This window comes from Pelophylax lessonae (genome assembly GCF_965119305.1).
Source record: "Pelophylax lessonae genome assembly, chromosome: 3".
Classification (NCBI taxonomy): domain Eukaryota; kingdom Metazoa; phylum Chordata; class Amphibia; order Anura; family Ranidae; genus Pelophylax; species Pelophylax lessonae.
Genome location: NC_138770.1, coordinates 314692975 through 314705276, shown reverse-complemented (window position 1 = coordinate 314705276; position 12302 = coordinate 314692975). Strand labels below are relative to the sequence as shown.

The 12302-nt window shown below is 39.7% G+C and overlaps 1 protein-coding gene across 1 annotated transcript in view; it reads left to right on the top strand.

Moving 5' to 3' along the window:
• RNPEPL1 (arginyl aminopeptidase like 1) overlaps positions 1–12092 on the top strand; it is a 39661-nt gene extending 27569 nt beyond the window's left edge. The window contains exons 8-11 of the mRNA XM_082252507.1: positions 3115–3223; positions 3304–3531; positions 4426–4568; positions 11293–12092. Coding sequence (XP_082108633.1) covers positions 3115–3223; positions 3304–3531; positions 4426–4568; positions 11293–11535 — 723 coding nt within the window. The 3' untranslated portion in view covers positions 11536–12092. The remainder of the gene's footprint in view (positions 1–3114; positions 3224–3303; positions 3532–4425; positions 4569–11292) is intronic.
• The last annotated feature ends 210 nt before the right edge of the window (positions 12093–12302 follow it).

Genomic DNA, 12302 nt, shown 5'->3' with positions numbered 1-12302 from the left:
GCCGCTCAGCGTGTGTTCCGACCACCAGGTTGTTTAGGGTCAGATGGTTATGTAGCTGAGATATCACAGCCCGCTCAAGGATCTTGGCCAGAAAGGGTTAGATACTGGGTGAAAGTTATTTAAATTATACAGAGCCATGCTGGGTGCTTTTGGTAGCAGGATGATAGCAACAGTTTTGAGGATTGTTGGCACAAAACCAGTGCTAAGGGAGTCATTTATGATAATTGGGCATAGAGAACGAAAGCAGGATTTAAATAAATGGGCAGGAATAAGATAAAGTATGCAGATGGATGATTTCATATTAGAGACCAATTTAATCACAGATGCAGAGTCAAGTAGAGGGAAGAACCAGTAAAACTGGGTGGATCAGGAAGTGATGTGGAAGGAATGTGTGCTGTGTAGAGAATGCGAAGCCTTATTTTGTCAATTTTTGAGGAGAAAAAAGAATGTGTTGAGGCTGGTAATGTGGAGGGACTGCGAGGTTAATAATCTGTCAATGGTGCAGAAGAGTGGTCTAGGGTTGCTAAGATTTTTCTCAATGGCATGGGAGAAAAAGGTTGATCTAGCAGTCTCACCCTTATAGACACACAAATGATCTTTCCAAACCTGATAATGAAAACTCAGGTTGAAGCGACGCCACCTACGGTCAAGTCTCAGCAAGACTGCCTTCATTGAACATAGGTGAGAATTGTACCATGGAGCCAGACAGGAGAATGAGATAGTTCAACATTTTTTATTTTTTCAAATAACTTTTTATTGAAAGCTTTGTCGTTTTACATACAACAATACAAACAAAGGAAAAAAGTACCAAATAAAGATATGCAGTAAGCAAAACCTACACTAATTGCCAACCTACTTCATACTACCTATAACTAACTATCCCATACATCCTGGATCCAACAATCCAAGAGAATTCCCAACTTGTATTTAACATTGTAGGAGCCTTAGTAGTACTGCCATTGGGGCCAGGCCTGGAGCCTGTAACCAGGGTTCCCATAATTTATTAAACTTGAATGGACTCCCCCGAAGCTTAACTATTTGTTTCTCTTCAAGCAAGGAAGAATTTACTTGGGTGTGCCAGTCCTTAAATTTTAGAGGCAGTAAGGCAATCCATTCAGACAAGATATATTTGCAAGCCAAAAACAGTAGCCTAGATACAGCTGTTCTAACAAGAGGTGTGTATAACTCTTTATCCAAATATACGGTTCAAATTTTTAATGTGGCACAGGTGTCAAGGGAATATGAAAGCTCCTGATTAAGGGCATCTATTTTCTGTATATCGCACCAAAGTAGTGCAGGAAACTTTTCCTAAATCCCACCATTCTGAGTCGTATTGATTAGAACAGGCACCATTAAAAGCAATAAATTTTTTCCTTGTCATGTGAGTCTGTGTGACTCAAGTTGCATCAAAAGTCGCACAAGTGTGAACCAGGTCTTAGTGTGCATATTCTAAGCAGAGATACCTTTTACAACTTCAGATTAATAACTTTTACATACAAACATTGCGCATGCATCTTAATTGGAGGTGAATATCCTGAAGATACTGTACTAATTCCAAGGATCATTTTAATTCCAACAGATTTTTATGTGCTTTTTTAAAAGGTTGCAGTCTCTTCAAAGATTGAGTTTTAGCATAACTAATAAACCTCTAGGACAAACATTCCATGTTGCCGGGGTGCATTTCCAAAGTCCATGTTTTCCCATGGCCATATACTGTAGTTTATACTGCAATCCAATGTTTTTTTTTTTTTTTTACTTTATATTATATATTTCCGTTAAAGGGTAAATAAAAATATAGCGTATACATATGCAACACAAATCATATTGTAATTGAATATTATTAAAAATTACCTTTCCTTTTCAATCTGCAGCTCTGTAATTTTCTGTAAATGCAACAGACTTGTATAAAGTACTCGAAATTTCTACTTGAGTAAAAGTACAAGTGCTCGATCAAAAAGTGACTTGAGTAGAAGTAGAAGTGCTCGCAGAAAAAGTTACTTAAGTAGAAGTACTAAAGTATTCAACATTTTTTTTACTTAAGTATTGCAAGTAGTTTTTTCAAAAAAATTTGCTACTTAAGTACTAAAAGTAAAAAGTACCAGTAGTTTTGAAAAAAAAATTCTACTCAAGTACTGAAAGTAGAAGTACAAGTACTGTGTTATGTAGTTATTAAAGAAAGAAGTCAAACGTTTGAACATCATATTGTTTTTTATTATTTCAAATGATTAACCTGTGTTTGTTAGTAGTTTCTTGATGCACTTCAAGCGCTGTAGCACCATTTATTTGTTTGTTTCATATTTTCTTTTTATTGGAAAGATTTGGTATAGCAGCTTTTATTATACACAGCCTTTATTTTTATGATTTACAAATGACATTATACACATTTTTTTGAGCTTTATGCAACCTGCCATCTACTGTTCTGGCAGTGGTAATTTTTTTTAAAAGTAACGAGTAACTATGCAGCACAAAAAAAAAATACTTGAGTAGAAGTATCGAAATCATCGAAAAAATGTAGTGAAGTAAAAGTAGAAGTAGGAGAAAAAAATTCTACTCTAGGAAAGTACAGATACCGCATTTCGGTACTTAAGTACAGTACTTAAGTAGTTCTACTTCGTTACTATACATCTCTGAAATGCAATATGGCTATCTGGAGTTGTTCTGTGCACAGAATGTGTACTGACCACACCCCAGAAACCTCATTTTCTGCTTGTGTGATTGCCTCACTGATTTTCCCAGAAGTCTGCCTAAGATACAAGTCAGATTTCAGGCATCCCCTGCAACAAAAATGTAATTTTTGGTGAGATACTCCCAATAGGAACATGTCTAAAGGGATGCAGGCTCAGCAGATTTCCTCAGTAGTGCTTTGCAGCTGCACAGCTGATTGATAATTATGAAACCACTCCCATTAGACCCACTCAGAACAGGGGCACATAGAAACAAATAGTGATTTCTTCAGAATAGCAAAAGGTAGGAATCTGCAAAAAGGTTGTTAAAATCCTTGTACATAACCCAAAGGGGAATGTTTTTTTCTCAACAGTTGCACTCTAAATCGACTATAATTGACTTAAACTTTTTGTGTTTCCCAGCAAATAATTTCTATTCTTTGCTTTTCAGGATTATATTGATAAGTTTAAGTTCCACAGTGTTGTAGCTAATGATCTGCTGGAGTCCTATCTCAACTTTTTCCCTCATTTAAGGGGTGAGAGCCCATCATGTAGTGAAGGTAAGGCAAGTAATAGTTAAAACATATACTTCTTCTCATATATTAAATGTGTCCTCATGATATATTTTCACCAACATCAGGTCTGGATTTTGATCGCTGGCTTAATGCTCCAGGGCCTCCCCTGACCCAGCCAGATCTTTCTCAGGGATCTGTGTTCACTTCTTCAGTGGAAGCATTGAATCAGCTGTGGATGGCTGAACCTCTGGATATTGAAGCTGCTGCCACCTTTGTCAATATTGCAGACTGGCAAACTTTCCAGACTGTACTCTTTTTGGACAAGTTGTTAGATCAGTCTCCACTGCGACCAGGTGATTGCATTTTATATTATATTTATTTTAAAAGTAGCTTTGAAATTTATAGTAGCCATACATGTGCTGCAATGCTAAAATGACTGTCTTTATGGTTATTAGAACAAGGATACTAGTATCGCTATATTTCAACATTGTAGTATACCTAAAGTTAACTTTGACTGTCAAAAAAATATTATGCACAACGGTAGGGAACAGTAAGCCAAAATAACATTTGTCTTGTTTAATTAGGCTTGATTTGTAAAATTGGAGGGCTGCCAGTATTATTATTAAAGAGCAGTTGCTCATAACAACCAGCCAGTTTCTGATCAAGATTAAGGCTACATTCACACCTGAGCGTATCATTTTCAGGTGTTTTTTTTTTTTTTTTTTTTTTTTTTTTGGGGGGGGGGGGGGGCTTTTTTGAGGTGTTTTTTGCAGGTGTTGGGAGGCAGGCATTGACATCTAACAAAAACGCTTGTAATCTGCTAAAAAAGAAACTCATGTACTTTTTTTGAGCTTCAGCTGTTTTTCTTCAGGCGAAAAAATGCTCAGATGTGGACAGATGCCATTGAAATTAATGGGATTTTGCTTGTCGGACGTTTTGAGACCTCAGAGATGAGTGTTTTACAAGCTGATATACGCTCCGGTGTGAACGGGGCCTAAGAATTTACCTTTTACTGTCAGCGTTACTAAACATGGTATAAACAGACACAAGGCAGCAATAGCAGTCACAAGTTTTTAAACATTTCCACAGCAGGCTGTCAGCTTTCTTGTAGAAATGGTCTAGACAGCTAGATTTGAGAGAAAACACTGGTACACCATTTAAGTGGTGAGAGGCCTACTGGTTTTGAGCAGTGTAAAAATCAATGTCTAGGCATGTTGTATCTGAGCCGCCTTTTTTCTTTTTCATAGAGGTGATGCTTCAGCTGTCCCTGTGCTATTCTTCTGATCTGGCTACTATGAACACAGAAATCCGGATTCGCTGGTTACAGATTGTGGTGCGAAACAACTTCCAGCCAGACTTGCCTCGAGTGCGCCATTTTCTACTCTGCCAAGTAATTTCAATCTTTATAAAGTACCTAACATGACTTAAAACCATTTGTCTTTTGTGTCTACTTAGCTTGCATCATCCAAGAACACTCAAAAGCTAAAAGGGATCATTTTAAAGCAGGACTATACTTACCTTGGCTCCAGTGATGCAGCGTCCCCGAGCTCCACACCTGGACGCTGACATATTTGGGCGGCTGGCTTCTGGGTCTCGATCACCACTCGGTTTCATTGGCCGAGCGGGGATGACGTCACTCCCCTGCATGTGTGGGAGTTTAGTCAGATTCTGCATTGCTGAACTTGTATAGTGAGCTGCACGTGCAAACCATGTTGTGATGGACGCAGGTATCCGATCCCTGCCCTCTTCACTATCTCATGACAAAGGCCAATCTCGCACCATGCTGTCACTTCCATAGCAATGGCACTTTCAGCTGCACCCTGCACAAAGGTTGTCCAGCTCACGGGATCACAATTTAGGTGCCGGCAGGCTGAGAGCGATTTTCACTGGGCTAATTAAGCAATTAACCCTTTAAATTCCACCACCTCCGTTTTGGTTTGAGCAGGAGGAAGCTCATAATTCTAGCAATAACAATTATTTTAGAATAATTGTCTGTAGCACACACTGTCAACACACACTGTCACCGCAGACAGGTATGATCATAGGATTTATTCTATACAGTAGCACTCTTCAAGAGACCGGTTCTTTGTTAACTTGCATTAAAAGCTTAGGGACAAGGTTAACACTTTTCAAAATAAGGTTTTAATAATAAAAAGTTCAAAGTTGGTGCAAATAAAATATGTACAGAAAAAAAGAGGTTTCAAAGAAATAGAGACGTAATTCAGCAATAGAAAAATAAGGTAGAATTGTGAAGGAAGAATACTTGCAGTCAATGTCCTGCGTGCTATCAGAGTTCAGTCGATGAGCCAGGTGTTATCGGTTTTCAAACTTGACAGATGGTCCTGCTTTGATGGTAAAGGAGAACTCCCAACTGGTTAGGGTTCCCCCCTTTTCTCTATGATCAAAGGAGTGTTAACAGATGCCCCTGATCAATAACACGGAGTGGCCACGGGCTGTCCTGGGGTTATGACATTACCAGGTCCCTCCTCTACAGAAAGTTTTATTCTACTATTCATATCTTCCAATATGTACTGGTTGCATTCTTAGATTATTGTTCAGCATTGCATTTCGCGTGAAGGGATACTAAACACAGGATAGCTCAGATAAACTTGTCACTCAGGGAATATCTGACAGCCATCTTCGGTTCTATATGTGCTAGTGTGGTCATGTATGACCTTATTTCGTTCAGTACAACATTTCTCATTCAAATATATACTTAGTATTAATGTGTCATGTTCCTGTCTGAGCTTATGAATCATGTGTGGATTTGTTAAGTTTTGAATTGGGAAGAGCTCTATGATTGCCTTTTACGATCCTCCATGAGTTCTGGTTATCCCTCATGGATTTGGTCAAAGTTTTACAATAGGCCTGGACACCAGAAACATCCTGCCAGGACTCAATTAGCGGTTTACAGCTCTGCACAGGCCTAAGCTCTGGTTTCTGATGTCTCTGAGTTGAGATAAAGGCTCTTTTGAAGTGTAGAACCTATGCATTCCATGAATTAGAGGAGGAGGGAGAGGGTAATCACTGCGGCAATGTGTAACTGTTCTGCCAGACTGTCGTGGCTGACCTATAATCACTGAACAACATTGCCGCTTGCTACAGCTTTTCGTGTGTCCAGTACAGGATATCATTACACATGTCTCTTCTGCATTAAACTTCCTTAAGTGTGGCCTAATGTTCTACTTTAAAGATATTCATACATTTTAAGCTGAGTTAAAACAGAACTCCAGGTTACTGTAACCTTGCAGTGCCCCCCCAGCCATATCACCTCCCCCCGTCCCCCAGAATTCTTGGTGAAATTCTCCTTTAGTTTAGGGGGAATAAAAAATTTGGATATACTTAACTTTTTCCCCACTTACTCAGGCTTCCTTCCAGCATGACTGGTACCAGAAGCCACTTCTCCAAGTCATCACATACAATGCAGGAACTAAGTTGTCCTGCATTGTACATAATATCGAAGGGCCACCCACATCCTGAGAACATTGGAGGCTGAAGAGTGCTGGCTGCCAGGAGAGCGAAGAATGAATTTGGTGTTTGTGCTTGCTTCTAACAAAACAGGAATTTAATCATTGCACTGTGGGACAGGTGCCCCCCTGCGAAGTATAGGTTTACAGTAACCTGGAGTTTAGCTTTATGTATTGGTCCTAAAATGCTAACTCTGTTTGGAGTGGTTTCTGCTTTGTCAAAAATCATAATCTGCTGAGAATTGAACAGTGGAACTCCGCTATCTATTTTGATCTAAAACTGAGCAAGAACGTAAAGGCCATAGAAAGGCAGCTGGTTAGGTCTGTAGGGGGCAGTTTTAGCTTATTGTTACTCCAAAAGAAACTTTTGATGTTGAGCACCCTGCTCCTGTGCTCAGAACCAGGTCCTCAGGCTGCCTCTATCTCGGAACTCTCACTTGGCATCCATTATTGCTAAGCCTTGCTGCCCTCTATGACCGGGGTGGTCAACAAAACACTTCAAATAAAAACAAAGAAAAGGGCGCACCAGCCTGAGAAAGAGGCACAGCCTCGAAACGTGTCAGCCCTTCGTCTTCATGAGACATTGGACCTTTAACAAGGATTTTGCTCTATGGAATTAATATGCTGGAATTTTTCACATGTTTGTGAGTAGCTGATTTTAACCTTGTTTCATTAAAAGCCCTCTGAGGATAATGCGCTAGGCTGGTGCGCTCTTTTCTTTGTTTTTGTTAGCTTATTGTTGTTATATTGGAGCCCAAAATCATTAGCCAAGCACATAAAAGCAAAAGCTTTTAGGTAAAAGCAGTTAGTCTTTATTTCTTCCAAACAGGTAACACAAAATAGCTTCCTTCAGTATAGACAAAACAAATTGTCCGAAAATCCCACGTGTTATCTTACTCAGTTACAATCATAATAACAATTGTAAAGACACACATTTAGTAGCACTATGTAACGTCCTTATAATCACAAAGGAGGCTTATTTAAAAAAAAATAACGTAATAGTCCAATACGGTTCTTTTCCTTCACCGGTGTAATAGATGCTCACAACATGCACCTTCACCACACCTCTCGTGACTCCCCCTAGGCAATTCACGCTCACTGGAAGATTGATACACTGCACCATTAAATATAGCATCCACCATCTGCCACCCAAGCCTGAGCCTCCTGTTTCCTGTTTGCTCAAATCGACCTTAGGGTGTCACTTAAAGTATAAGCGCTAGGTTCTTTCCATAAAATAAGCTCCAAAAAAATGGATAGTGAAAGCGTGGCAGCCATCATGCAGCAAGTTGTTGTTAGCTCAAAGCAGTGAGGACCTTATTCCCATAGAATAAGCTCCATGTTTTGGAGCTTATTCTATGGGAAGAACCTAGCACTTATACTTTAAGTGACACCCTAAGGTCGATTTGAGCAAACAGGAAACCGAGGAGGCTCAGGCTTGGGTGGCAAATGGTGGATGCTATATTAAAAATATATCAATCTTCCGGTGAGTGTGATTTGCCTAGGGGGAGTCCCGAGAGGTGTGGTGAAGGCGCATGTTGTGAGCATCTATTACACCGGTGAAAAAAAAAGAACTGTATTGGACTATTAAGTTATTTTTTTTTAAATAAGCCTCCTTTTTGATAATAAGGATGTTAAATAGCGCTACTAATGTGTGTCTTTCCAATTGTTGTTATGATTGTAACTGAGTAAGATAACGCATGTGGGATTTTCTGATTACTTGTGTTAATAGTAGCAGATTTTATATTTTATATTCTAATAAAATATAATCATCATTGCAACAACATAGAATTGTACATTGAGTGCTGGGTGTGTCATCACACGTTTATCGGTCCATTCTTTTGCATTAAAAAAAAAAATTTCCATACACTCATGGTTCAAACATAAAGATATAGCTCATCAGTGAGAGAAACCCAAGTCCCATGCAGGTTTAAAGTCCCGGACTGTTCCAGGGGTCCCAAAGGCTGGGTTACCAGCAGCTGAACCATCTCATTCAAATTGCTGGGTTTTCTCTTGCTTTTCTGGACACACACACACACACACACACACACACAATTTAACTTTCTCTAGGGCCAGTAGTCAGGGTTTAAAGGTTCTTTCCCACCCGAATATCTCTCCGAACTTCCAGATTCCAGGTTCCTAATGAGGATTTATCAGTCCAGAAAGTACTGAAAATCAGTCCTTTCTTGTTCAGATGGACTATTTCAGAACCCCTCACCCAGCATGGTGGAGAGATGAAGCCCTGAGTACTAAATCTTCAAACCGTTCCGCTTAAAGGAATCGCAATCTAAATAGTGGGAAACTTTACCTCGTGTCTTTATGGAAGCCTTTACAGTAAATTTAGACATAACCTACAAAGTATTGTATTGCTGGTTTACTGGGACTACCATTTTAATTAATTTTACATTTTTTTTTTACTTTATGTTTGTTAATCCCTTGGAAAATGAATAAACATTCTGCTTCAATTAATACCACATAGGAGACATCCCCAAACACACTGGAAATTATGGCCACTTTTGTGGGTGAAAAAGGCTGTTGGTAAAAGAGGCCAGGTCCCCAAGTACAAAAACAACTTTACTCTATGAAGTTTAGCTAGTTCTGAGTTGTTTTGAGTGGAATTTGCTTTTAAAGGTTAGTTGCACTTTTAAAACACATTTTGATTCTTTAGGTGCCTGCATTTTATACCTTTGAGCGATTCCTTTTTATAAGGTGATAGAACAGATTAAATAGACAAATACCAGGGTTTGTTGAAAGCTTATACTAGAGAATAAGCTATTTTACAAATGATCTACGAGTAGTCGCCCAGTGTATGGCACAGTAGATCGAGTATATTAAATCGGCATGATGCATAGTCTCTTAATAATGGGTTGTTGTTTTTTTTTTATGTATTTTTTCTCAAAATTGTATTGAATAAAAAATTGTGCCAGCAGTACAGTCTCCAGCTCAGTCAAAATACAATGCAACATACGGATTTAAAAGCATAAAAGTTTTACATCCATAGAAACCTAATAAACCATAACCATTAAAAGATGCACGACTTGCAGGAATGTGCCCTTAACTCCACTCTCCATTACTCAAGGGTAACCTCTAAAACCAATTTGTAATTATCCTCTTGTCAATGACCAACCAGTCCATAGTCAAGTCCACTGGTGCTAGACCTGGTGTGTCTAACCAAGGTGCCCATTGTTTATTGAATTTAACATAGCAAGCAGCCTCTTTGCTGAAAAATATATTTTTCTAGTCTGAGGGTATCCCGCATTTGAGCTAACCATTCCTTCGAGGTGGGGGTCTGCAGAGATCCAATGGCTAAGTATTGCCTTCCGGGCTTCAAATAATGCCCTCGCTATGGCCTGCCTGAGTGCATCATCTATCTGTAGGTCACTCAGAATTGCCAGCACACAGATTTTTCGATCCCCAGGTATATGTACCTAAAAGTGTAAACAACAAACAAACACAGGGGCGCACAGGCCTAGTGCATTATCCTTTGCTTGGTTTATTAAAAATAAGAAGATTAAAAATACTCACAAACGAGTTTCTTGGTTAAAAGCATATCATGTAAGGAACGCAGTCCTCAGTAGTATGATCCGAGGGTAAGTTATCCCTTGAGTTAGTAGTGGCTAACGCGTTTCGAGGGTTAGCCTCTTCCTCAGAGCCTAAAAAAGCATGTCTAAGCTTAGACATGCTTTTTTAGGCTCTGAGGAAGAGGCTAACCCTTGAAACGCGTTAGCCACTACTAACTCAAGGGATAACTTACCCTCGGATCATACTACTGAGGACTGCGTTCCTTACATGATATGCTTTTAACCAAGAAACTCGTTTGTGAGTATTTTTAATCTTCTTATTTTTAATAAACCAAGCAAAGGATAATGCACTAGGCCTGTGCGCCCCTGTGTTTGTTTGTTGTTTACAGTATTTCCAGACTTCCCTGGTCGTGTAAAGGGCAGCAAGGCCGCAGCATTTTTTCCTGGGTTGTCGCATCCACAGCTCCAGAAACAGTGGAAAGACCTTAATGAGGTGGACTAGAAGCTACACCTCTCTGAGCGCAGGGAACTGGTGCTTTGCACCTTAAAACTTGTTTTGCATATGTACCTAAAAGACCTTGGCAATAGTGGTAGTGACCTCTTCCCAATATCTATGCAGCTTTGGGCAGCACCACATAAGGGGAATAAAGTCTCTACGGTCTCTATTACATCTAGAACATGTAGGGGACTCCCTCCTTCCCATGTGGAATAACTTCACTGGGGTGTAGTGGACCCGTAAGAGTATATATAGCTGTGACGAGCACTGTGCCACATTCATGGAGCACTGCTTGACTGCCAGGAGAGCCTCCTCCCACTGTTCCTCCTCCAGAGAACCTACGTCCCCTTCCAATTTGGATACCACGCTCATGGGGTGCTCCTTTGGGGAAATTGTTTTATAGCATTGAGTAACATTGGGAGATGAAACCTCTGTATGAATCAACCTCGTACATGTAATTGAATATCGGAGCGGGCGATTGTACCCACATATTGGGCCCACCTTGCGTTTTCGCGGCATGATGTATAGTTATTAATTTTTGTTCTGGTTGTATAGATAATGCATGTTATTTATACAGTAAGAACTATTATACTTTATAATAAATGTCCCTTTTTATCTTCTCTTTTATTTTAGACCTCTAGGATGTACACTATCCCACTTTATGAAGATCTTAGCGCTGGACCACTGAAATCTTGTGCCCTGGAAATCTTCTGTCAGACTCATGGACGATTGCATCCAAATCTACGTAAAACCATCCAGCAGATCCTGGCTCAGGGAGGTTCTGTGGTGCAGCTAGACTCTGCCTTGCCTGTGCTGTCTACTGAACTTTATACACAAGGCTCTTCCTCTCTCAGGGATGTGAATGTGACAGCCTGACAGAGCTCACCCAGCAATGATGCATCTGCTAAGTAACTCCTAATCCTAGCTGGCTGTGTTTTGCCCAGAACCAGCAGACAATGAGGAGTGTTGTGGAAATTTGCACTGGGATGGATTATGCATACTGCTATCCAACCCATTTATATTTTGTGGGGAGCAATAAAGCCCCAAGGACTGAACTTTTTAATAACTAGCCTTCAGATGGCAGTTAGGTGCCAATGGTGCATATATTTTGTGTGGAGTAAAGAGCCTGCCGTGGGTCTGCTAAAGTTGATTTAAACACATCTATGCATTTTATATCTCATTTGCCGTACATGTAGACAAATTCTTAGTGAAGATATTTGTTAATCTATAGTTTCCCTTGAGAAAAATATTTTTTTATTTTTTTTATTTAACATTGTTTCATTGTTTAAAAGGAGCCCTTAAGTTATAACGGATCATTGGAGTGGAATGCCTATATTCCTTTTACTGAAAGACCTGGTCCAAGCCACTTCAAAACACACACTTTGGGCCATGCCTCCACCTTCCTGGGTGTCAAATGTTTACAACGTATGTCGGCCTGACAGAGGCTGTGGTAGGTCCAGGATGAGGTTGAAATTTTCAAGTGAAAGAATAAAGACATAAAGGACACAGTCCAAAATAAAATGTATGCTCCCCTTCTGTTTTCCACTAATATTTTCTTTGTGGATTTAATATTTTGCTGCTTGTTCTGGCAAGCCGTGTATTTTGGTTTATCTTGATTATAATTGTTAAATGGGCAGAGGGAT